This window comes from Sapajus apella, unplaced genomic scaffold (assembly GCF_009761245.1).
Source record: "Sapajus apella isolate SASKATOON/1434 unplaced genomic scaffold, GSC_monkey_1.0 scaffold23, whole genome shotgun sequence".
Taxonomy (NCBI): domain Eukaryota; kingdom Metazoa; phylum Chordata; class Mammalia; order Primates; family Cebidae; genus Sapajus; species Sapajus apella.
Window position 1 is genome coordinate 10,217,772 of NW_022436963.1, and position 24,268 is coordinate 10,242,039.

General features: G+C 36.5%; 1 protein-coding gene across 8 annotated transcripts in view; it reads right to left on the reverse strand.

Moving 5' to 3' along the window:
• CUNH3orf67 (chromosome unknown C3orf67 homolog) overlaps window positions 1-24,268 on the reverse strand; it is a 287,002-nt gene that overhangs the window by 121,723 nt on the left and 141,011 nt on the right. For 7 of the 8 annotated variants that reach the window (XR_004272463.1, XM_032290323.1, XM_032290320.1 and 4 more), the window contains one exon: window positions 6,995-7,159. Coding sequence is in view for 7 of the 8 variants with exons in the window: in XM_032290323.1 (XP_032146214.1) it covers window positions 6,995-7,159 (165 nt within the window). In the remaining variant the exon portion in view is untranslated. Of the gene's footprint in view, window positions 1-3,265; window positions 3,557-6,994; window positions 7,160-24,268 lie in introns of those variants that run through there. The other variant, XM_032290325.1, reaches the window with a different exon arrangement.

A 24,268-nucleotide genomic window follows, 5' to 3' on the forward strand; every position in this document is an offset into this window, starting at 1 on the left:
GAGAGAGAGAGAGAGAGAGAGAGAGAGAGAGAGAGAGAGAGAGAGAGTGTGTGTGTGTGTGTGTGTGTGTGTGTGTTTTAACCACATATGATGATGCCCTCTGTGGATCAGGAGGTCATTGAAGCAGATTCTTCCCATACCCACTTATTTTCTTTGCAATTTTGTAAAGCTATCTAACTTAAAATTTTTGCTTTGCTACCTGAAAAACTGGGTTTATTAATGATTATATAGATTAAGTATCAAAACTGCATGAATATGCTAATTCAGTGCATGTGATGAGGACTAATGAGGTTTACGAGGAATCCAACACAGAACATAATACCATAATATCCATTTTCAGAGGGGATAAATAGGGCTGTGGGGACCAGGGAGGGCAGGAAAAAGGGAGCAGGGCAAACTGAAGTGGCTTCAGTACCAGGCAGGTAACACACACATGGCAAGCAGGCACATGCAGAATGTAGGGCAACTGTGGCTAATTTGAGATTGCATGCCCAATGCAAAGTATTTTAATTAAAAGCTTTTTTAGACTTGTTGGAGGACTGTAAGTCTGTAAACCCAGAAAGCCCAATGAAAAGAAAAGCAAATAGGCAAATGACTAAAGCAGGAAGGGCCCTGCGCAATTAAAATGTCTTCAACTTTTGTAAATAATTAAAACCAGACCTTAGCTTTACCTCATTAATAAAAAGTTTAAGATACTTTTTGAAAGGCAATAAAATAATATTAAAAACTAAAATTAGATCTTTTTCTCCTCTTAACTGGAGTAGGGCCTTAGACAATGTATAAATATCATTTGTGTGTAAAGTTAGGATATTTAGACACGATAAAAAGTAATAAAGCACAGGATATTGCTTTTCTTCATAAACTCTTAATTTATTAAAAAGTCAGAATTGGCCTACTTTTTTTCTTTACTCTTAATGAGCAAATAAATTTTTTTTTAGGGAAACAAGTTTATAATTTCAAGAAAACTTTCCATTTTGGATAACCAGCACAGCTTGTTTACGAGCCATGGTAGATAATTTCCATCATTTGGGCTTGGAAATAGGGCAAGAGAAGAAGAGAAGAAGGCCTTCTAGGAAAATGATGCTTAAAACTATTATGGTAATGAGAAATTGCTTAAAGGGAGTCAGCAGTTAAGAATGCACCTCTGAAAGCAGCCTGCCTGGTCAAATCCCAGGCCCACAGGTCACTACTTGATCTTTGCAAGCCTCAGTTTCCTCATCTACAAAATGGTGATTATTGAGTAAAGTTAACAATAATGTATTGTATATTTCAAAACAGCTAGAAGGAAGGTTTTGAATTCTCATCACCAAGAAATAATAAATGCTCAAGGTGATGGATATGTTAACTTCTCTGATTTGATTATTACATGCAGTTTATACATGAATTGAAATATCATGCTGTACCCCAGAAATATGTACAGTTATGTATGAATCATAAAAGGGTGATTATGATGGTATCTACATAAAAAGATGTGAGAGAGGATTAAATGTATAAACTATGTAAAGGGTTCAGTGCTTAGAACACAATAAAAACTACTAAATGGTAGCTCTGATTATAATGATGATGATTTATTGCTAAATACCCTTATCTGCTCAAATCATTTGGCTAGTAGTATGTCATTCTTTCATTTAATTACTCAATCAACAAATATTTACTGAGCTCCTGGAAAGTACTAAGCATTGAGCTAGGTGCTAGGAATACAACAATAAATAGGATCCTGCAGTTTTCAGGCTTATATTCTAGTGGGCAAGACAGCAATAAGGAAGCAATCAAGTGAACAGGAAAATATCAGGTAGCGATAAATGCTGTGCTGAAAGTAAAAACTGGGTGATGTGACAGAAAGAGTGTCTTGGGGGTTGATGGAGGGCATTGATATTATAGTCCTGAGTTCACCAGTAGTGAAAAAGTATCTGAAAAGTCACAGTTCAATTAAAGTCTCTCAAAATTCATACTGATATAGCATAGATAACCATATATTATATATTTCCCTATTAAACCATAAATTAAAAAGTTGTTTAATATTTATACAGAGACTTTGCTAATAATTCTTGATTTCCTTATTAAATATTTTAATTAAAATATTGATATTAAACAGAGAAATGTATTTTAATTTTACAAGTCTTAGAATTTTTCAAAATACAGAAAAGTATAAAGAAGAAACCAGAAATGTCCCATAATTACTCAGACATAATACAATCATTGACATAAATCATGAATATAATTGGAAAATTAAAATTCTGTAATAGAGAAGGATATAAAACTAGAAGTAAAAGACTTGTCTTACTGCTCCTATCTCCACTAATCCCTGTTCTCAAAGGTAATTATCAAGTTTCTTGTGTTTCCTTAAAAAAATGTATGCATATATCATACGTAGGTAACTATCTTTTTTATTTCTATCAATGAGATCATACTGAAACAGCATTCTTGGTTTCTACTTTTCACTGACTGACACAGCTTTGAGACCTTTCCAGGCCATCACAGGCAGAGCAGATCATTCTTGGTAAAACTGCAATGATATCTTATTGTGTGGTTATTGAGTCAATTCCCTACTGTACACAAGTAGTTTGTCTCCAGGTTTTTGCTATTACAAGCAATGTAGTCATAAACATCTAAAAAAGAAATATAAAGGTAGGTATGAGTCAATCCTGCTAAAGTAACACAATTGTCAAACTGACTAAATGCATTCAATATTATGTTTTATATTAATAAAGTTCTTTCAATATTTGGCAGAAAATTTACAGAAAAATTAAAATTCACTCTACCAATGGTTTTTGACGTTTTTCTATAAGATTCCACAGATATTGATCAATAAGATCCATATTTAATGGATATTATTTTACACTTAAATTTTTTTAAACGAAGGAATGTCATTAGTTATGTTTCACTTTTATTGACGATAGGAAAGAGGATACATGATTCAAACGTAAGTGATGATGTAGTTTATTTTGAATTATCACACCTTAGAACTAAAAATTGTGAGATCTCTTTAACCAACAATCCTAAGACAAGGCTAAGCAAAAGTCTGAGTTTAGAAAAGAAGAAATTAATGAGTGTCTTGGTTTATTCTGAAGTCAGAATCTAACTCCTTTTCCTTTTAGGTTATCTTACTTCACAGTGGATTTTAAAAAATTTGAATCTTGCTTTCATAGTGTATAACCAAGAGAAGAATTTTTAATAAAGATTTCACCACTGCCAAAAATAGATGATTATTTCATGTTTTTTTTTTTTTTTAATTCCATGTGTTTTGCTTGATGTATTAATTTACCCATTTGCAATTGTGCTAGGAGCTAGGGATGTCAGTCTCTTCTGACTTACAAAGGAGTAAAAATCCAGTAAGATGGCTGCTGTGGACAGGAGGGCACTTGGGAAGGCTGCCTTGTAATTTTTAAGTAAATTACTAGTTTTGATTTGTGCTTAGTGGACCACTACATCTTGTCACTAGTAGCTGAATGCTCAACTTCAATAACCAGATCTGATTCTCTGGTTCAATTAAACTGGGGTCCCATTAATGAAACTAAGATCATCAGATTCCACAATCTTCCGCAATAGTCATTAGTTAATCTGCACTGAGAATTTACAAAGTGAATAGTGTAAATAAGTGGTTTTTGGAAACACAATTATTTTATTAGTTTCATTAAATGTGCCTGATCAAGTTATATGCTATTCAACAAAATGCACTCCAAAACAGTTACAAGTTTTTAGGTTTTCTTTTCAGCTTGTATGAAAACACTAGAAAGCACCCACAGAAAACAGCTACTTCTTTCTCTAGAGGTTTCATTGGGATTTCTCATTATGTGCATTTATAATAAAATACTACAATTTACATGAGTACTCCATAGTCAATTAAAGAGAACACATTTTCTCATGCAATTCAAATCTCATTGTGGGGAGTCCACTTTTTTAGAAAGACACAAAAACAAGTAGTTCAAATGAAGAAATAATTCTTGGCTTTCCCATGATTAAAAAGCCTGTCCTTGGGCTTTATTCATCAGCTACACCTTTCAAACAGCTTACACAAAGAACAAGAATGATTGCTATATTCTCTGACAGTAAGCTTCCAAGCTCACAAATGTCAAAAGCAGCAATTGAAAAGTATTTACAGAAAGAGAAACACAAAGTGCAACTTATGTTTGTGTAATCTTAGCTGGTGTACATGTGCAATGAGATTTATTTAAGAAGAGCAATCGGCCGGGCACGGTGGCTCCCGCCTGTAATCCCAGCACTTTGGGAGGCCGAGGCAGATGGATCACAAGGTCAAGAGATCGAGACCATTCCTGGTCAACACGGTGAAACCCCGTCTCTACTAAAAATACAAAAAAATCAGCTGGGCATGGTGGCGCGTGCCTGTAATCCCAGCTACTCAGGAGGCTGAGGCAGGAGAATTGCCTGACCCCAGGAGGCGGAGGTTGCAGTGAGCCGAGATCGCGCCATTGCACTCCAGCCTGGGTAACATGAGTGAAACTCCGTTTCAAAAAAAAAAAAAAAAGAAGAGCAATCATAAACCCTACGGTTACCAATGAATATAAATATAATTAGGATTCACAGAACAGAAGAAATATGCTATTAGATGATAATTATTCATTTCTGTATATATGACTCAAGTTCCCCATTATGCATTGAGAGCCCATTTATGGAAGTTGCAAAATATATATTAATATCCTCTTTTATGACTTGGGTTCAAATATGCCCTATGAAAAAGTTTGTGTTTAACTATAACATTAAATTAATGATGCAATTAATATTTATTCAAATTTCCATTTAATTTCACACATTGTAAGTGTTATTGAACTTTAAATTGAAAAAGACACTTAAAATATCTGGATATAGACTTGTACTTTCATTTAAAGACATAATTAATTCTTAAAACATTAAGCTAGAAAAAAAAAGAGCATTTACAATTGCAAACATTTATCTGATATGCTTTATAGTTTAGCATTGTTATTGAGAGTTATCACAGCATGTTAGATACAGATATAGCATTTGTTACAGAACACACTCTTACTTATTTTATTCTGTGGTAAACCTTCCATTACGATTGAATTGTGACTCAAACTGTTTATAATGGCTGCCTGGGTAGTGAGATCTTTTTAATCCTTTTATGTATATATTTTCTAAAGGGTCTTTAATAATCATGGATTGTATACAGTGTCTCTCTCTATCTAAATACAGTATATATAGTAAGCATGCAAATTCTCAACTGTGTGTGCCTGTGTTACTATCAAAAAGTCCTACCTAAAGTTCATAATTGTTGAAGCAGGTAATGGGTACATGGGGATTGTTCATTATACATTCTCTTGGATTTTCTGTAAGTCTGAAAATGTCATAACAAAGGGCTAAATAATGTACGGCCTATTCATACATAGTTGTCTGCCAGGATTTATACTGAAAAGGCTACTGAATGGGTCCCAGTTCTCTGGGAATATACAATTTAGGACACCTAATACTGATGAAGATTGATACATAGAAAATACTCCAAGAATAAATGAACATGAAATAAGTACAGAGAATACAATGAGTTCACTTTTGAAACTTTCATATCACGTTTATCTCCTTTCTCTTGTTTTTCCTTTGACTTCCCTCAAACTTTGACCATTCTTTCACTCCCATCTATTACCTGAGAATCACCGAGTCTTGCCAGTTTTCCTGCAGTTTCTCTCAGGGCCATTGTTTTCCACTTTCATAGCTACTATGAGTTTGGGCCTTTGCCATTTTAAGCTTAGATTGCTGCAAAGACATCTTAGCTGTGCTCCTTAGTCTCTGGTCTCACTTGATTTCAAAATTCACCTTGAATCCTGCTGTTAAATTCAACTTCTTAAAACAGAAATTACCATTCCTCTGCCTTAAAAAACTGAAGCCCATTTCTCTCGTATTCTTCCAGCACAGTCACTCTGCTTACTAAGGCCCTTCCTCTTATTACTCCTTCAGTAAACATACCCACCCATTTTGCTATCTCCTTGTCTTTGCTCAGTCTTCTGCCCCATCTTACACTTCCAACAGTCTCACATCAATTTATTTATTTTAAGTATTTATGTAATATATATTTGTATATAAGTATAGGTTGGATACCTTCAAGATCTACTTCTTCCTCTCTACATGTCCTGTGATTACCACCATCATTTAACCTTTCTCTGAATTGCTTCAGTGTTTGTGAGTGTTACCTGAATCAGACAACCTTTGTGGGATAAGTGATCCAGTGGACTATCCTACGCCAATTATATTAGAATCTCTAGGGGACAGATATCAGAAAAAAAAATGTAACATTAAAAATGTCTCTAGCCTGTAAGGAGGTGATTCTAACAAGTAGGTAGTTGAGAACCACACATCTAGATAACATTAATTTTCTGCATTTGTAAATACTACTCATTCATTTGGTCAACAGCTATGGTGTCTATCACAGAGGTAGAATACTGGCAGGCCCAACATGTTTTGTTTGGACCACGGAATGTCTTTGAAAAATTTTAGACAATGTTTTAAAATTGGGAGATTTATTATAAACATTCAGATATCCAGCTCCTCTTGAAAAAAATCCGAGATCTAGTGAGACTGGGCCTGCTGTTTTGCAAGGCAACACTGGCTAGAACTGAATTGTAGCTCTCCCTTCTAGACTGAGGGCGCTTCCAGTTGGCTTCAGTCCCCACGACTCCCTACAACTCCCTCACAGGGGCTCAGTGTTAATTGCTATTTAATGTATTATTTGCACAGTTGTTAAAGTTATGTTTCCCATAATACCACGACCATTTCTCTCACAGCTGAAGCTGAAAATATTTCTATGTGTCAAATACTCAGGCAACCAGCCCACTTTATTCATTTATGTTATCTTCCTGGCCTTGTTAGTGATCAGAGTTTGTAGCTCCTGCCCTGGTATGTTGCAAGTATACTTTGTTAAGTGCTAAGGATACAGATGAATGAGGGACAGTGTCCTTTTTGAGGAAATCACACTTTATGGGGGGGATGCAGACATATTACATTATAATTTAGGTGCGTGAGTGTGTACCTGATTCTGCTGATCTTAGAGGATGGCCTCCAAATTTTATTTCAGTCTGGCGAAGTTTAGTCATGTTTAGCAACTGTGTGACGTGTGGAACATCTGTCGTTAGCTGACAGCTTCGTGGTATAATGTCTGTAGGCTCATCTGTTGAAAAGGGAACACCATAGATGGCTGGAAATAAAGACAAACATTCATTTTCAAAATGTAAGCCATTTCTGCCAAATGGACATATCATATAAATGAAACCAATTAAAATAAAAGATTTTAGCATATATGACTTTGCATGATAGTCAACCTTTCAGCCCTCATTTCCTCATCTGTAAAATAAGCATGATAATTTTACTGCTTGCTTCCTAATATAGACAGGATTAAAGGAGATAAAGCTTACATGAAGTGAGTTCAGAGAACTATACAATAAATAAGAGCATGCATTGGAAATATTCCATATTTGCTTTTTAATACTAGAAGTGTGACTTGAGAAAACTAGTTAGGTATGCACCATTTAAGACTTCTGGGAGTACATCAGCTTATTTATGTGATATCAATAAGTACAAAGATACTGAATAACCTAAGCACCCACAGCCATTATATAAGTAAACTAGTTTTTTAACTTTTTATTTTGAAATAATTTCAGACTTTTAGAAAAGTTAAAGTTCAGAGACTTTTTTTTTTTTTTTTTTGGGACGGAGTTTCGCTCTTGTTACCCAGGCTGGAGTGCAATGGCGCGATCTTGGCTCACCGCAGCCTCCGCCTCCTGGGTTCAGGCATTTCTCCTGCCTCAGCCTCCTGAGTAGCTGGGATTACAGGCATGCGCCACCATGCCCAGCTAATTTTTTGTATTTTTAGTAGAGACGGGGTTTCACCGTGTTGACCAGGATGGTCTCGATCTCTTGACCTCGTGATCCACCCGCCTCGGCCTCCCACAGTGCTGGGATTACAGGCTTGAGCCACAGAGACTTTATTATTACTCTTTACCCAGCTTCCTCTGTTAGCATCTTACCTTTTAATATTTTCAGAATAATAGCTTATCATACTTACGATAGCATTTTATTTTAATTTCATTCATATATATTTAAATATCATGGATATTTAAATTTTATTTTTTAAAAATTGTTTTTAATTGACAAATTGGAAATGTACATATTCGTAGTAATGTTTAGATACATGGAATATATGGTGAACAGATGAGGATAATTAGCCTATTCATCATCTCAAACATTTATTATTCCTTTGTGGCGGGTACATTCAATACCTTCCAATGTATTTGAAAGTATATAAAATATTATTGTTACATATAGTCCTCTTACAGTGGTTTTCCTCCTATCTAGCCATACATTTGTATTCTTTAACAAATCTTTCTCTGGCTCTCCCTTCCCCCTACCATTCCCAGCATCTAGAATCCTCTGCTCTTCTTTTTATTTCTAAGAAATTAGCTTTTTAAAGCTTCCACATGCGTGAGAATATATGGTGTTTAACTTTCTGTTCCTGGCTTATTTCACTTAACATATTGTCCAGTTCTATCCATCTTGTTGCAAATGACAGGAATTCATTTTTTTTATGGCTGAATAGTATTCTATGGTGTATGTATACCACATTTTCTTTATTCACTCATCTGTTGTTGGACACCTATGTTGATTCTGTATCTCAGCTATTATGAATAGTGCTGCAATAAACATGAGTGTGGATGTCTCTCTGTAATTTTCTTTTTAGTAAATGTTCTGTTCATGTTTGTAAGCCATTTTACTATTAGTACTTTTTTTTCTACTTATTTATATGACCCCTTTTATAGTAAATATATTAAGCCTTGTCATTTGTAGCAAGTAGGAATATAAATTAGTATTAATATCCTAGAAAGAATTTACTACGTGTACCAAAGCCTTAAAAATGTTCATACCATTTTACTCAATAATTTCATTTTATGAATCTATTCTAAAATTAAAAAAATTAGAAACTCAAGGATATATGCAAATAAATGTTTATAATTTCTGAAAAATAACTTAAATTTCTATCACTTGAGGTGTGTTAAACACATTACAGTGTTTCATGGGATGAGACAGTGAAGAGCCACAATAAATTCAATTTATGAATATGTCTTCATGAAATGGGAAAGGCTTGAGATAAGAAGTTAAATGAAAAAAAATAGATACAAAAACTTTATCTCAACCATAGAAAATAAATTTATAAAATACATGAATGGGTTGGGTGTGGTGGCTCAAGCCTGTTAATTCCAGCACTTTGAAAGGCTGAGGTGGGAGGATTTCACACCCAAGTTCAACACCAGCCTGGGTAATATAGCCATACCTCATCTCTCTTAAATAAATAAATAACCAGCCACTCAGGAGGCTGAGATGCAAAAATCACTTGAGCCTGAGAGGTGGAGGCTACAGTGAGCTGTGATTGCACCACTGCATTCCAGCCTGGGAGACAGAAAGAGACCCTGTCTAAAAAAAAAAAAAAAAAAAAAAAAAAAAAATACAATCAAATATACAAAAAAAAAATTTTAATGGCAAAAAGTGTGAAAGGAAATATACCAAATGAAAAATAACTTTAGGTGGCTAGCTTGAGCATAGTTTTGAATTTTATTCACAATAATTTGTATATATGTTTGATTTTCATTAGTAAAGCTTCTGTTTTTGGAATGCAGTGGAAAAATTTTGTGTGTGTATATGTGAATGTAAATAGTCATGAAAGTTAAATGAACCATCCCTCAAAAAACTTCCTTATGTATAATTCGCACAGTTTATAAAAGCAATTAGAAGAGGTTTCTATGCATCTTAGCCATGGCATTTTTCTAATTAGATCCTAATGTCCTAATCTGAAAAAGGAAAATCAGTCATCTAACTAAAAACTTAAATACTCATCAACAGTGTAATGATTTCTAAATGGCCTAATGCTCTAGACATTAAAAATGTGCTAGATTTACAAATATTAGTTTTCAGATGCTTTTTGTCCATTCATTCTTTGCCATCAATATTTAGAAAATCTATATAAAGTAACTGAGCAAATGAACTCTCAAAATAGTAAACATTTCAAAAAACATAACTGAAGTAACCTAACTTAGATATATTTGACATATACTTCAAAATTCCTTTGAGATAGAAAAAGATAATTTCCACATCAATGCCAATATTAATAAATGAAGATTTTAAAATTAGAAGATGAAGAAAATTCTTGAGGCCAGTAAAAACCTGAAATAAAGTGCTGTCTTCTGAACCCTATGACGAGAATCATGGAAACTTCAGCTTATCGGGCTTGTGTGACAGGTACAAGGATACAATGGCATACAAAATTTGAAATGTATGAACACAAAACTTGAGTTTCCAAATAAAAAGAGAAAGACATCAAATCGCTAGTAATAATAAATTCCTAAGCTTTTACGGAAGATAGAACAAGGCAGGGACTATCACAAAACTGCAATCCGAATCTTAAAGGAACATGGTTGACATGCAGATCAGATTTGACATTAAAAGTCTCAAATCCAATCTGCATCATCCATCATCTTTTCTTTCTCTATATCTACTCTCCCTTTGCACATAGAACTGTTTCACCTCTCACTGGATTATTCTTTAAGGGCAACTGTGAGTAGTATAACATCGGCAATAAAAGGAGAAATTTTAAAGAAATTGTTTATTTTAAAATAAAGACTAACCATTAAGCCCATCTAGAACTACTAGCTCTAAAGCTTTCTCTGAGACTTCATGGTGGAATACTTGGAAAGGGACTTTAGTCTCATTTTTATGAAACCAAACTATCAAAGAGCTTTAGGACCAGCTATTGCCTGGCAGCTGGATGTTCTGTAGCACTAAATGGAAATTCACTCATCTCCCCCCTGCTCACCACTAACTACCATCTTTTCTATGTCCAATTACAAAGTCATTTTATTTTTAGCATATACAGCTTACTTTTAAAATAAAGGTTAAGCAAGAAAATAGCATAGACCCTACATAAAAATTAAATAGTGCTTCTTTGGGAGTTCACAGAAAGGATGGTCTGCTTTCACTTATTTTCCCATTCTGTCATTCAAAAAATATTTACTGAGGCTCTACTATATGCCTGGCATAGATCTAATGGCTGGGAATCTAGTGGTGAGCCAGTAACCCTGTCCTTGCCTCCTTGAAGCTTACACCTAGCAGAGAATACAAAACAAAATCACAAATAATTTTTTTTTCAACTTTTAAGTTCAGGGTTACATTTGCAGGGTGTGCAGGTTTATTACATAGGTAAATGTGTGCCATGGTGGTTCACTGCACAGATCATCCCATCACCTGGGTATTAAGCCCACCACCCATTAGCTATTCTTCCTGATGCTCTTCTTTTCCCAACTCCTGACAGGCCCTAGTGTGTGTTGTCCTCGTTCCATGTTTCCATGTGTTCTCATCATTCAGCTACAACTTGTGAGCACATGCAGTGTTAAGCTTTCTGTTCTTGCATTAGTTTGCTGAGGATAATGGCTTCCAGCTCTACGTCCCTGCTTCCCTCTATGTTCCTTTCTATGGCTATATGGTATTCCATGGTGTATATGTACCACATTTTCTTTATCCAGTCTATCATTGATGGGCATTTGGGTTGATTCCATGTCTTTGCTATTGTGAATAGTGCTACAGTGAACATATGCGTGCATGCATCCTTATAGTAGAATTATTTACAGTCCTTTGGGTATATACCCAGTAATGGGATTGCTGGGTCATGATATTTCTACCTTTAGTTCTTTGAGGAACTGCCACATTGTCCTGCACGATGGATGAACCATGAACTAATTTATACTCTACCAACAGTGTAAAATTATTCCTTTTTCTCCACAACCTCACCAGCATCTACTTGTTTCTGGCTTTTTAATAATAGCCATTCTGATTGGCACGAGATGGCATCTCATTGTGGTTTTGATTTCTATTTCTCTAATGATCAGTGATATTGAGGTTTTTTCATGTTTGTTGGCTGCATGTATGGCTTCTTTTGAGAAGTGTCTGTTCATGTCCTTTGCCCACTTTTTAATGGGGTTGGTTTTTTTTCTTGTAAATTTCTTAAGTTCCTTGTAGACTCTGGATATTAAACCTTTGTCAGATGGACAGATTGCAAAAATATTCTCCTATTCTCTATGTTGTCTGTTCACTCTGATGATGGTTTCTTTTGCTGTGCAGAAGCTCTTTAGTTTAACAGAGCCTGTTTGTCAATTCGTTTTGGTGTTTTCATCATGAAATCTTTGGTCAGGCCTGTGTCCTGACAAATCTTTGACTGTGTCTATGTCCTGAATGCCCAGATTTTCTTCTAGAGTTTTAATAGTTTTGGATTTTACATTTAAGTCTTTAATCCATCTTGAGTTGATTTTTGTATATGGTATAAGGAAGGGGTCCAGCTTCAATCTGCCGCATATGGCTAACTAGTTATCCTAGTACCATTTATTGAATACTGAGTCTTTCCCCATGCATTGATTTTGTCAGCTTTATTGAAAATCAGATGGCTGTAGATGTGTGGCCTTATTTCTAGGCTCTCCATTCTCTTCCATTGGTCTATGTGCCTGTTTTTGTACCAGTACTATGCTCTTTTAGTTACTGTAGCCTTGTAGCATAGATTGAAGTTGGGTAGTGTGATGCTTCCAGGTTTGTTCTTTTTGCTTAGGATTGTCTTGGCTATACAGGCTCTTTTTTTGGTTCCATGTGAATTTTAAAGTAGTTTCTTTCTAATTCTGTGAAGAAAGTAAATGGTAGTTTAATGGAAATAGCATTAAACCCATAAATTACTTTGGGCAGTGTTGCCATTTTCAGCATATTGATTCTTCCATGACGGTGGAATGTTTTTCCATTTGTGTCCTCTCTGATTTCTTTGAGAGTGGATTGTAGTCCATCTTGAAGAGGCCCTTCAATTCCCTTATTAGCTGTATTCCTAGGTATTTTATTTTTCTGTGGCAACTGTGAATGGGAGTTCATTTGTGATTTCACTCTCTGCTTGCCTGCTGCTGGTGTATAGGAATGCTAGCAAGGGTCGCATGTTGATTTTATATCCTGGGACTTTGCAGAAGTTGCTTATCAGCTTAATAAGCTTTGGGCTGAGGTGATGGGGTTTTCTACATATAAGAATTATAGGATCTGTCATCTGCAAAAAGAGACTTCCTATCTTCCCCTTTATTTTTTACTCTTGCCTGATTGCTCTGGCCAGAGCTTCCAATACAATGCTGCATAGGAGTGATAAGAGAGGGCATTCTTATCTTGTGCTGGTTTTCAAGGGGAATCCTTTCAGCTTTTGCCCATTCAGTATGATGTTGGCTGTGAGGTTTACCATATACAGTTCTTATTATTTTGAAGTATGCTCTTTCAACACCTAGTTTATTGAGAGTTTTTAATATGAAGGAATGTTGAATTTTATCATAGGTCCTTTCTGCATCTATTAAGATAATCATGTGGTTTTTGTCTTTGGTTCTGTGTATATGATGAATGACATTTATTGATTTGTATATGATGAACTAACCTTGCATACTGGGGATAAAGCCAACTTGATCATGGTGGACAAGCTTTTTGATAAGCTGCTGGATTTGGTTTGCCAATATTTTTGTGAAGATTTTTGCATCAATGTTCATCAAGGATATTGGTGTGAAGTTTTCTTTTTCTGTTGTATATCTGCCAGGTTTTGGTATCAGGATGATGGCTTCATAGAACAAGTTTGGGAGGGGTCCCTCCTTTTCACTTGTTTGGAATAGTTTCAGTAGAAATGGTACCAGCTCTTTTTTGTACCTCTGGCAGAATCTAGCCAGAGGTAAAAATCCATCTGGTCCTGGGGTTGTTTGTTTTTGGTTGGTAGGCTGTTTATTAGTGCCTGTATTAATCTGTTTTCATACCACTGATAAAGACGTACCTGAGACTGGACAGTTCACAAAGAAAGAGGTTTAATGGAGAACTCACAGTTCCACATGGCTGGAGAGGCCTCACAATCATGGCGGAAAGCAAAGGAGCAATTCATGTCTTACATGGATGGCAGGAGGCAGAAAAAGCTTGTGCAGGGAAACTCCCTTTTTTAAAACCATCAGATCTCATGAGACTTATTTACTATCATGAGAACAGCATGGGAAATACCTGCCCTCATGATTCAGTGACCTCCTGCTGAGTCTTTCCCACAACACGTGGGAATTCAAGATGAAATTTGGGTGAAGACACAGCCAAACCATATTATTTTCCTCCCTTGCCCACTCCTAAATCTCATGTCCTCACATTTCAAAACCAATTATATCTTCCCAACAGTCCCCCAAGTCTTAACTCATTTCAGCATTAATGCAAAAAGTCCACAGTCCAAAGTCTCTTTCGAGACAAGGTAAGTCCCTTCTGCCTATAAGCCTGTAAAATCAAAAGCAAGTTAGTTACTTCCTAGATACAACAGGGGTACAGGTACTTGGTAAAAACAGCCATTCCAAATGGGAGAAATTGGCCAAAACAAAGAAGCTACAGGTCCCATGCAAGTCCAAAATCCAGCAGGGCAGTCAAATCTCAAAGCTCCAAAATGATCTCCTTTGACTCTATGTCTCACAACCAGGACAAGCTGATGCAAAAGGTGGGCTCCCACGGCCTTGGGTAGCTCTGCCGCATGGCGCAGGGTATAGCCCCTATCCTAGCTGCTTTCATGGCTGGCATTGAGTGTCTGTGGATTTTCCAGGCACACAGTGTAAGCTGTCAGTGGATCTACCATTCTGGGGTCAGGAGCATGGTGGCCCTCTTCTCACAGCTCCACTAAGGTGGTGCCCCAGTAGGGACTCTATGTGGGGGCTCCAACCCCACATTTCCCTTCTGCACTGACCTAGCAGACGTTTTCATGAGGACCCCACTCCTGCAGCAAACTTTTGCCTGGGCATCTAGGTGTTTCCATACATCCTCTGAAATCTAAGCAGAGTTTTCCAAACCTCAATTCTGATTTCTGTGCACTCACAGTCTCAACATCATGTGGAAGCTGCCAAGGCTTGGGGCTTGCACCCTCTGAAGCCACAGCCCAAGCTCCATGTTGGTCCCTTTCAGCCTCGGCTGGAGTGACTGGAATACAGGGCACCAAGTCCCTATACTGTACACAACATGGCAACCCTGGTCCCAGCCCACAAAACCACTTTTTCCTCCCAGGTCTCAGGCCTGGATGGGAGGGGCTGCCAGGAGGATCTCATCCACGTCCCTACAAAGGACACAAACTCATCGTTTTTTATGGCTGCATAGTATTCCATGGTATATATGTGCCACATTTTCCTTGTCCAGTCTATCATCCAAGGGCATTTGGGTTGGTTCCAACTTTGCTATTGTAAACAGTGCCACAATGAACATATGTGTGCATGTGTCTTTATAATAGAATGATTTATAATCCTTTGGAGATATACCCAGTAATGGGATTGCAGGATCAAATGGAATTTCTACTTCTAGGTCCTTGAGGAATCGCCACACTGTCTTCCACAATGGCTGAACTAATTTACACTCCCACTAACAGGGTAAAAGTGTTCCTATTTCTCCACATCTCCTCCAGCATCTATTGTCTCCAGATTTTTTAATAATCGTCATCCTAACTGGCGTGAGATGATATCTCAATATAGTTTTGATTTGCATTTCTCTAATGACCAGTGATGATGCTCATTTTTTCATATGTTTGTTGGCCTCATAAATGTCTTCTTTTGAAAAGTGTCTGTTCATGTCCTTTGCCCACATTTGAATGAGTTTGTTTGTTTTTTTCTTGTAAATCTGTTTTAGTTCTTTGTAGATTCTGGATATTAGCCCTTTGTCAGATGGGTAGATTGCAAAAATTGTTTCCCATTCTGTTGGTTGCTGGTTCACTCCAATGGTTGTTTCTTTTGCTGAACAGAAGCTCTGGAGTTTAATTAGATCCCATTTGTCTATTTTGGCTTTTGTTGTCAATGCTTTTGGTGTTTTAGTCATGGAGTCCTTGCCTATGCCTATGTCCTGAATGGTTTTGCCTAGGTTTTCTTCTAGGGTTTTTATGGTGTTAGGTCTTATGTTTAAGTCTTTAATTCATCTGGAGTTAATTTTAGTGTAAGATGTCAGGAAGGGGTCCAGTTTCTGCTTTCTGTACATGGCTAGCCAGTTTTCCCAACACCATTTATTAAACAGGGAATCCTTTTCCCATTGCTTGTTTTTGTGAGGTTTGCCAAAGATCAGATGGTTGTAGATGTGTGACGTTACTTCTGAGGACTCTGTTATGTTCCATTGGTCTACATCTCTATATTGGCACCAGTACCATGCTGTTTTGATTACTGTAGCCCTGTAGTATAGTTCGAAGTCAGGTAGCGTGATGTCTCCAGCTTTGTTCTTTTTGCTTAGAGTTGTCTTGGCTATGTGGGCTCTTTTTTGGTTACATATGAAGTTTAAGGTGTTTTTTTTCCAGTTCTGTGAAGAAGGTCTTTGGTAGCTTGATGGGAATAGCATTGAATCTATAAAGTACTTTGGGCAGTATGGCCATTTTCACAATATCGATTCTTCCTAACCATGAACATGGAATGTTTTTCCATCTGTTTGTGTCCTCTCTTATTTCCTTGAGCAGTGGTTTGTAGTTCTCCTTGAAGAGGTCCTTTACATCATTAGTTATATTCCTAAGTATTTTATTCTCTTTGTAGCAATTGTGAATGGCAGTTCATTCTTGATTTGGCTCTCTTTAAGTCTGTTATTGGTGTATAGGAATGCTTGTGATTTCTGCACATTGCTTTGTATCCTGAGACTTGGCTGAAGTTGCTTAACAGTTTCAGGAGATTTTGGTCTAAGACGATGGGGTCTTCTAAATATACAATCATGTTGTCTGAAAATAGAGACAATTTGACTTCCTCCTTTCCTAATTGAATACCCTTTATTTCTTTGTCTTGCCTGACTGCTCTGGCTAGAACTTCCAATATTATATTGAATAGGAGTGGTGAGAGAGGGCTGTGGGTTTGTCATAAATAGCTTTTATTATTTCTTTTTTTTTTTTTTTTTGAGTTGAATTTTCGCAGTTTCACCCAGGCTGGAATGTAGTGGTGTGATCTTGTCTCACTGCAGCCTCTACCTCCTGGGTTCAAGTAGCTGGGATTACAGGCACTTGCCACTATGTCTGGCTAAATTTTTTCTATTTTTACTAGAGATGGGGTTTCACTACCTTGGCCAGGCTGGTCTCGAATTCCTGACCTCATCAAATGTATGATTCGTGTATTAGTTCCTTCTCAGGCTGCTATGAAGAAATACCCAAGACTGGGTAATTTATAAAGGAAAAGGTTTAACTGGTTCACAGTTATGCATGGCTGGAAGGCCTCAGGAAACTTACAATCATGGGGGAAGGGGAAGTAAACATGTCCTTCTTCATAAGGCAGCGAGAGAGAGAAGTACTGAGCAAAGTGGGGAAAGCCCCATATAAAACCATCAGAACTAATGAGAACTCACTATTACAAGAACAGCATGAGTATAACTGCACCCATGATTCAATTACTTCCCACCAGGTCTCTCTCACAACACGTGGGGATTATGAAAACTATAATTCAAGATGAGATTTGGGTGGGGACACAGCCAAGCCATATCAGTTTGTTTGTGGACCCATTTCTATTCGGTTGGTCTACATGTCAATCCTCATTCCAAAGTCACATGGTTTTGATTACTGTAGCTTTGCAGTAAGTTTTGAAATTGGGAAGTGTGAATCCTTCAAGTTTGATCTTCATTTTCAAGATTGTTTTGGCTATTTGTGTCCCCTCACCATTCCACATGAATTTCAGATCAGCTTTTCCATTTCTGCAAAAAAGACCATTGGAATTTTGACAGAAATTGCATTAAATCTGTAGATTGCTTTGGGTAATATTGACATCTTAATATTAAGTCTTCTAATCCATGCATATGAGATGTCTTTCCATTTATCTAGGTCTTCTTTAATTTCTTTCAGTAATGTTTTGTAGTTTTTAGTGTACTTTCTCCTCCTTCATTACATTTATTCTTATATAATTATTTTGGATGTGATTGTAAAGGGAATTATTATTCTCTGGAGTTTTTGAGAGATGAGGTTCTATTATAAACAATATTTTATAAATGTTTAATTTTAAAATATAACAGGTATTTTAATCAGAATAATTGTGAGTCTTGATATATAGATATTCACGACCCATTTTTGTGGGTTCTACTATTGGCTGCTGGGCACCTCTGTTATGCTAAAACCATATGCCCTTTCTTGTCCTGAGGTGATTTGCTAGGCAAGTACATTTTGAGTTCAACTCCACTGCAGGAAAGTAAAGAAATACAGTCTTAAACTAATGAGCTTTGAGTATGATATGCATTCACCTGATTTGTAGATGAAAATAGACGTGGGGAAACACTCAATATAAGAATATTCAATATTATTACAACTAATAATAAATATTAAAACCACAAAATCATTCTGATTATTGGTGAAAGTAAACTTGTACACTCTTAAGGAAAGAACAGCCAGAAGCCTGGTCTTGAATTTCACCTTGTGTGTCTGCAGCACAAGATGCCTCACTTCCATGGGGCTTCTTTTCCTTATTTGTCTAATTAAGACATTGGAGTAGAGCAACTCTAAGGTCCTTCCCTGTTCAATGAGTCTATTAAGGCTAGATGTCAGTGTTTTTAGATTCTCCGTGGCCTTTGAAGAAATAATTTTCTTCACATTGCTTGACAATCAATAAAGTTTTATTGAACAGAGACAGTGTTCAATAAAATAGTCAAACAATAGCCAATCTTTAATTCATTAATTAATCAAACATTTATGATAAATTACCAGTGCCAGGTCATTTGCTAGAGACAAAAACATGAAGAGAGGGTCTACGCCTTCCAGGGGCTCTTAGTCTGAAATCATACCTTTAATTTTTCTCTTCTCACATTTCTGAACACAGAATAAACAATACAGAATACACAGAACACAGAATATTGGAGAAAGAGCCCTGAACTGGTGAGCCAGGAGACATGTATCATCATCACTGGTACAGCGTATCTTTTCTTCATGGATCATCACTATATCTTCTCTCTTCTCATCTTGCTCCTCTGTCTTGCTCTTATTTAACAATCTACACAGATATTCATATCATTGCTTGTTCTTCTCTCCTTGTTTTTCTCCTCTTTCACTTATCTATTTACACATACATTCTGGCTTTTATTTTAAACACAGAATGATATGCGTTAATCAATAATTCAGTCATACAAATGCCTACAAATGCCAGCTCAAAAAGTAATAAAGTAAATCGAAACAGTATATTTTACTACTTGTCCAGAAAAAGTCATTCCTCTGGAAAAGTGGAAACTGATTAATTGCTTGTTGCAAGGTTCCAACAATTCACTTTCTATTACATCTCACTGTGTAAAGAGAGAATAAGGAATTAGGGTAAAATCTCCTAGCTTGAGTGCGTTTAAGAAGTTCTAGACTGAAATGGTAGCAGTTTAAATAATCCAAGGACAATAAAGTACTGAGCTCAAGTAAACGCTTAATACAATATTTTTAAATCAAATCCCAGTATGGAATTTAAGAAATAGTTTAAAAAGTTTCCTACAATAAAGTTCTCAACACAGACTCATCTGCCTTTGCAGAAGAAAGACAAAAGATATCTGTTACTTATTGCAATATAGACACCCTCAACACAGCCAGTCACCAAATCTTGGCAGTCTTACTCTGTGACAGCTCTTGGATCTTTCCTTTTTAAATTGTGTCTCCCTTCAACCAGCACATGAGAAGCAGTACACTGAAATAACTAGGAATATAAGCTCTAGAATCCTACTGCAAGGTTCAAGTCCTAGCTGTACTACTGAAGAGTTGTGTAACATTGCGCACCTTACTTCTCTATGCCTCAGTTTTCCTACATGTAAAATGGGGATAATAGTAACACCCATCTCATAGAGTTGTTAGGAACATTAAATAAGATCATATCTATAAGTGTTAAGAACTCTGCCTAGGTCACATCAAGATGTAATACTGTAATCATCACCATAATCATCATTATCACCATCTCCACCATCATCATCATTATTACAATCATTGCATCACTTCTACCAACTACCTCCTTGACCAAGGACACTCGATTTGTCCTATACTATGTTATCCTTTGTCCTTTTATGTATAATTATCTTCACAATGAGCTCTTGTATTAACTTTTCTAGTGTCTATAATTACACATAGAACTCAGAGGACAGGAACTGAACTCTACACCTTAATGTCATCCCAAATATGCAGCCTAGTGTTGCAGTATCGTATTATACCTTTCACCCTGCCATGTGTCATACTGAATTTGTTCCTTGAACATATGAGGTCCTTTCATGATGCCATGCCTTTATACATATATGCCTTTCCTCTGTCTGAAATGCTCTTTCTACTCATTGTCCAGAAAATAATTATTAATAGTTTTCCTTCAAGATGCAGTCTGGGGCTAGGTGTGGTGGCGCACACCTGTAATCCCAGTACTTTGGGAGGCTAAGGCAAGATCACTTGAGCCTAGGAGTTTGAGACCAGCCTAGGCAACATAGTGAGACCCTGTCTCTACCCAAAACAGAAAAAAATTAGCTAGGCAGGTGGCCCACACCTATAGTCCCAGCTAATCAGTAAGCTGAGGTGGGAGGACAGCTTGAGCCCAGGGAGGCCAAGGCTGCAGTGAGCCGTGATCATGTCACTGTACTCCAGCCTGAGCAGTGGTGTGAAGCTCTGTCTCAAAAACAAAAACAAAAAACAAGATGCAGTTTGCAAAGCTAATTTCTTAGGCCAGTATCTCCCAAACAGTGGTCTATGGACAGATACTGATCCATGAAGTCATTTTCACTAGTCTATGGTAAAAATGTCAGCCTTCATTGCTAAATTAAAACCTTCCCACTTTGTGCCTCGTGTGTGTGTCTGTGTCTGTGTAAATGTCCTTTCATTTAATGAAACAATCAGAATAACTGCAGTTTTTCCTGTTCATCTGTTTTAATCTTCTGCTTTGATAAATTCAAAGGTTGGCAACCTATGATAGTCAAGTTTTTCTTAGCTTGACAAGTCTGTGAAATCCAAGTGCCTGACCAAATGACTCTCTCAAATAAGGGGCAAGTGCTCCAGACTCTCCTCTTACTGCTAAGTAAGCCCATTAGGGAAGTTCCCATTGGGATTTAATCTACTATTACACGTAAGGTTTCTTGCCAGACCCTGAGCAGGAAGCAAGGGCTGCAACATCTCAGTGCCTGATGAATAGAAGACAGATAAATGTTTAACATGAGCACACTGCATTATAATTGATGCACACATATTTTTGTATTTGGTTGGATCTCTAAAATAACCTTATAGTAATCAATGAGAAAACAAAGCTCAGAGTTGTTCAGAACTCACACAAACCCACAAAGTTGGTGCAGGATCACAGCAATGGACTGTATGGGAACATTATGCCATGTCTTAGGCTACACAATACCAACTTAACTTTTCTAAGATGTACTTGGTTTACACACTTTGTGTTTGCACTGGAGATATGATGACAGCATTTTACCTAATCAAGCAATAAGTATTATCCTCATTTTACTGATGAGGAAGTTGAAGCATAAAGATAGGGTGTGTACAAAGTGAAGTACTGGCAGCTAAGATGAGAGGAATACGGGGATACAATCCCTAGCACCTTGAACCACAGTGTCCTTCCCCATGTCTATTCAGAACATTTCAGGCAATATGAGAAGCTATATTCATAAGGTTTCTTTTCAGGCCTTCCAAAAACCTGAAAGAAATCACACCAGTGCTCATTCTTAGACTCTCTTACAGATTATCTGTTCACTTTTAATAAAATTAATTTTTAAACAAAATAATACATCTATATTATTTAAAAGTTCCAGTGGTACTATAAAATTATCAGAAAAAAGAAAAAAAACAGTTACCCTTGCACCTACTGTTGCCCTTCCACCTCCCTTATCCCCAAGTCTTGCAATGTGGAGGCAAATATTTTCAAGCCTTTCGGTTATGTTTTTTAAATCTTCTGGTGTTTATTTCCATACTTATAAATAGTACCCTTATATTGACATTTTTTCAACTATCAGTTTTGGATAATATCTCTGACTTCCTATTTTGAAAAAAAAAAGAGGATTCACCATTCTTAAACCACCACCCCATTTTCCTTCCCTCATCCTTCTAATATAGTTTTTCATAATTTTTGGATAAATTCTTATTCAGTGTTTTATATTAATAAGGTCATACTAAAAAGCTTGTACTACACAATTAGAATGGTGAAAAATCCAAAACATTGACAACAACAAATGCTAGTGAGAATGTGGAGTAACAGCAACTCTCATTCACTGCTGGGGGGAATGCAATATGGTACAGCCACTTTGGAAGACAGTTTAAAAGTTTCTTACAAAACTAAACATGCTATTACCATACAGTCCAGCAATCACATTCCTTGCTATATCCACATGAGCTGAAAAGTATGTCCACAAAAAAACCTACAGAATAATGTTTATAACAGCTTTATTCATCATTGCAAAAGCCTGCAAGCAATGAAGATGTCTTTCAATAGGTGAATGGATGAATAAACTGTGGTACATGTAATCAATGAAATATTATCCAATGCTAAAAATAATTGAGCTATGATGCCCTCAACAGACATGGAGGAACCTTAAATGCATATTACTAAGTGAAAGAAGCCAATCTGAAAAGGCCACATACTGTGTAATTTTAACTATGACATTCTGGAAAAAGCAAAACTAGAGAGACAAAAAAAATTTAGTGGTTTCCAGGGGTTGGGGGAAGGATCAAAGAAATAGTTGGAGCACAGAAGATCTTTAGGGCAGTGAAACTACTCTGTGTGATACTATAGTACGAGACACAGGTCTTTACTTATTTGCAAGAACCCAAAGAATGAATGAATGAATTCTAACGTAAACTACAGACTTCGGATGATAATGATGTTGCAGTGCAGATTCATCAACTGTAACATATGTACCATACTGGTATGCATGTTCACAGTGGGGAAGGCTGTGCATGTGTGGGGACAAGGGACATGATGAAAACTCCATACTGTCCACTTAATTTTGCTGTGAGCCTAAAACTGCTACAAAAAAAAAATAAGATCTACTTAAAAAAAAGTTGTGCACATCTGAGCTACATGATATATTATGATTATATTTCTTCTCTTGTACAACTTTTTGTTTTCCTTGACGTTGATTATTGCTTTGTTTTGTTGTGGCTTTCTACATTCATAACATTAATTCTTTCTAAATCCTCCATTAGCAGTACAACATCACAATCAATTTTATTCTGCATGTTCAAACACACTTTATCAAATACATTATTTTCCTGGAGACTTTTCTCCTGAAAGTTTCCATTTTTCTGCTAAACTCTGGACAGTTCTATAGATATGCTGTCCAAGAGTCACCCTTTGAATTCCTTTGACCTTAATTCTAGAAATCCCTTTGCTTTTTTCTCTTACTTTACTTTTTTGTTTTTAATTTAATTTAATTTGGAGTTCTGAGGTACATGTGCAGGATGTGCAGATTTGTTACACAGGTAAATATGTGCCACGGTGGTTGGCTGCACCTATCAACTCATCACCTAAGTATTAAGTATTAGTTATTTTTCCTGATGTTCTCCCTCCCCCTGTTCTGCACTCTCCAACAGGCCCCAGTGTGTGCTATTCCCCTCCCTGCGTCCATGTGTTTTCATTGTTCAGCTCCCACTTATGAGTGAGAACATGCAGTGTTTGGTTTCCTGTTCCTGTGTTAGTTTGCTGAGGATGATGGCTTCCAGCTCCATCCATGTCCCTGCAAAGGACATGATCTCATTCCTTTTTATGGCTGCATAGTATTCCCTGGTGTATGTATACTACATTTTCTTTATCCAGTCTATCACTAATGGGCATTTGGGTTGTTTCCATGTTTTTGCTGTTAAGACTTTACTTCTTTGGAGCAGATTCTCTCTTTTTCTCCTGGATGAAATATTCTGTTTTTTGGATCCCATATACTTCTTTTCCTTCACCTACTCATTCATTTTTTTGGAGAATATCTTTGTGATCTTTTCTGAGAAACGATGTAACTAAATTTTTGAGACCGTGTATCTTCATTCTGTGTCATTTGATTAATAGATTGGATGCATACAGAATTTTAGGTTGAAAATAATTTTTCCTTTGACTTTTAAACATAGAGTTTCAAGGTCTTCTATCATCTATGTTGCTATTAAGAAGTTAGATATCATTCTTATTCCCAATCCGTTGTATGTAAATTGTATTTTTTTAAATTGTGGAAGCTTAAAGGATCTTCTCCTTATCTTTCCTGTTCTAAAATTTCACGGTGGTGAGTCTTTTTCACTAGTTGTTCTAGCATGTGATGAGCAAAGTCAATCCAAAAATATCTG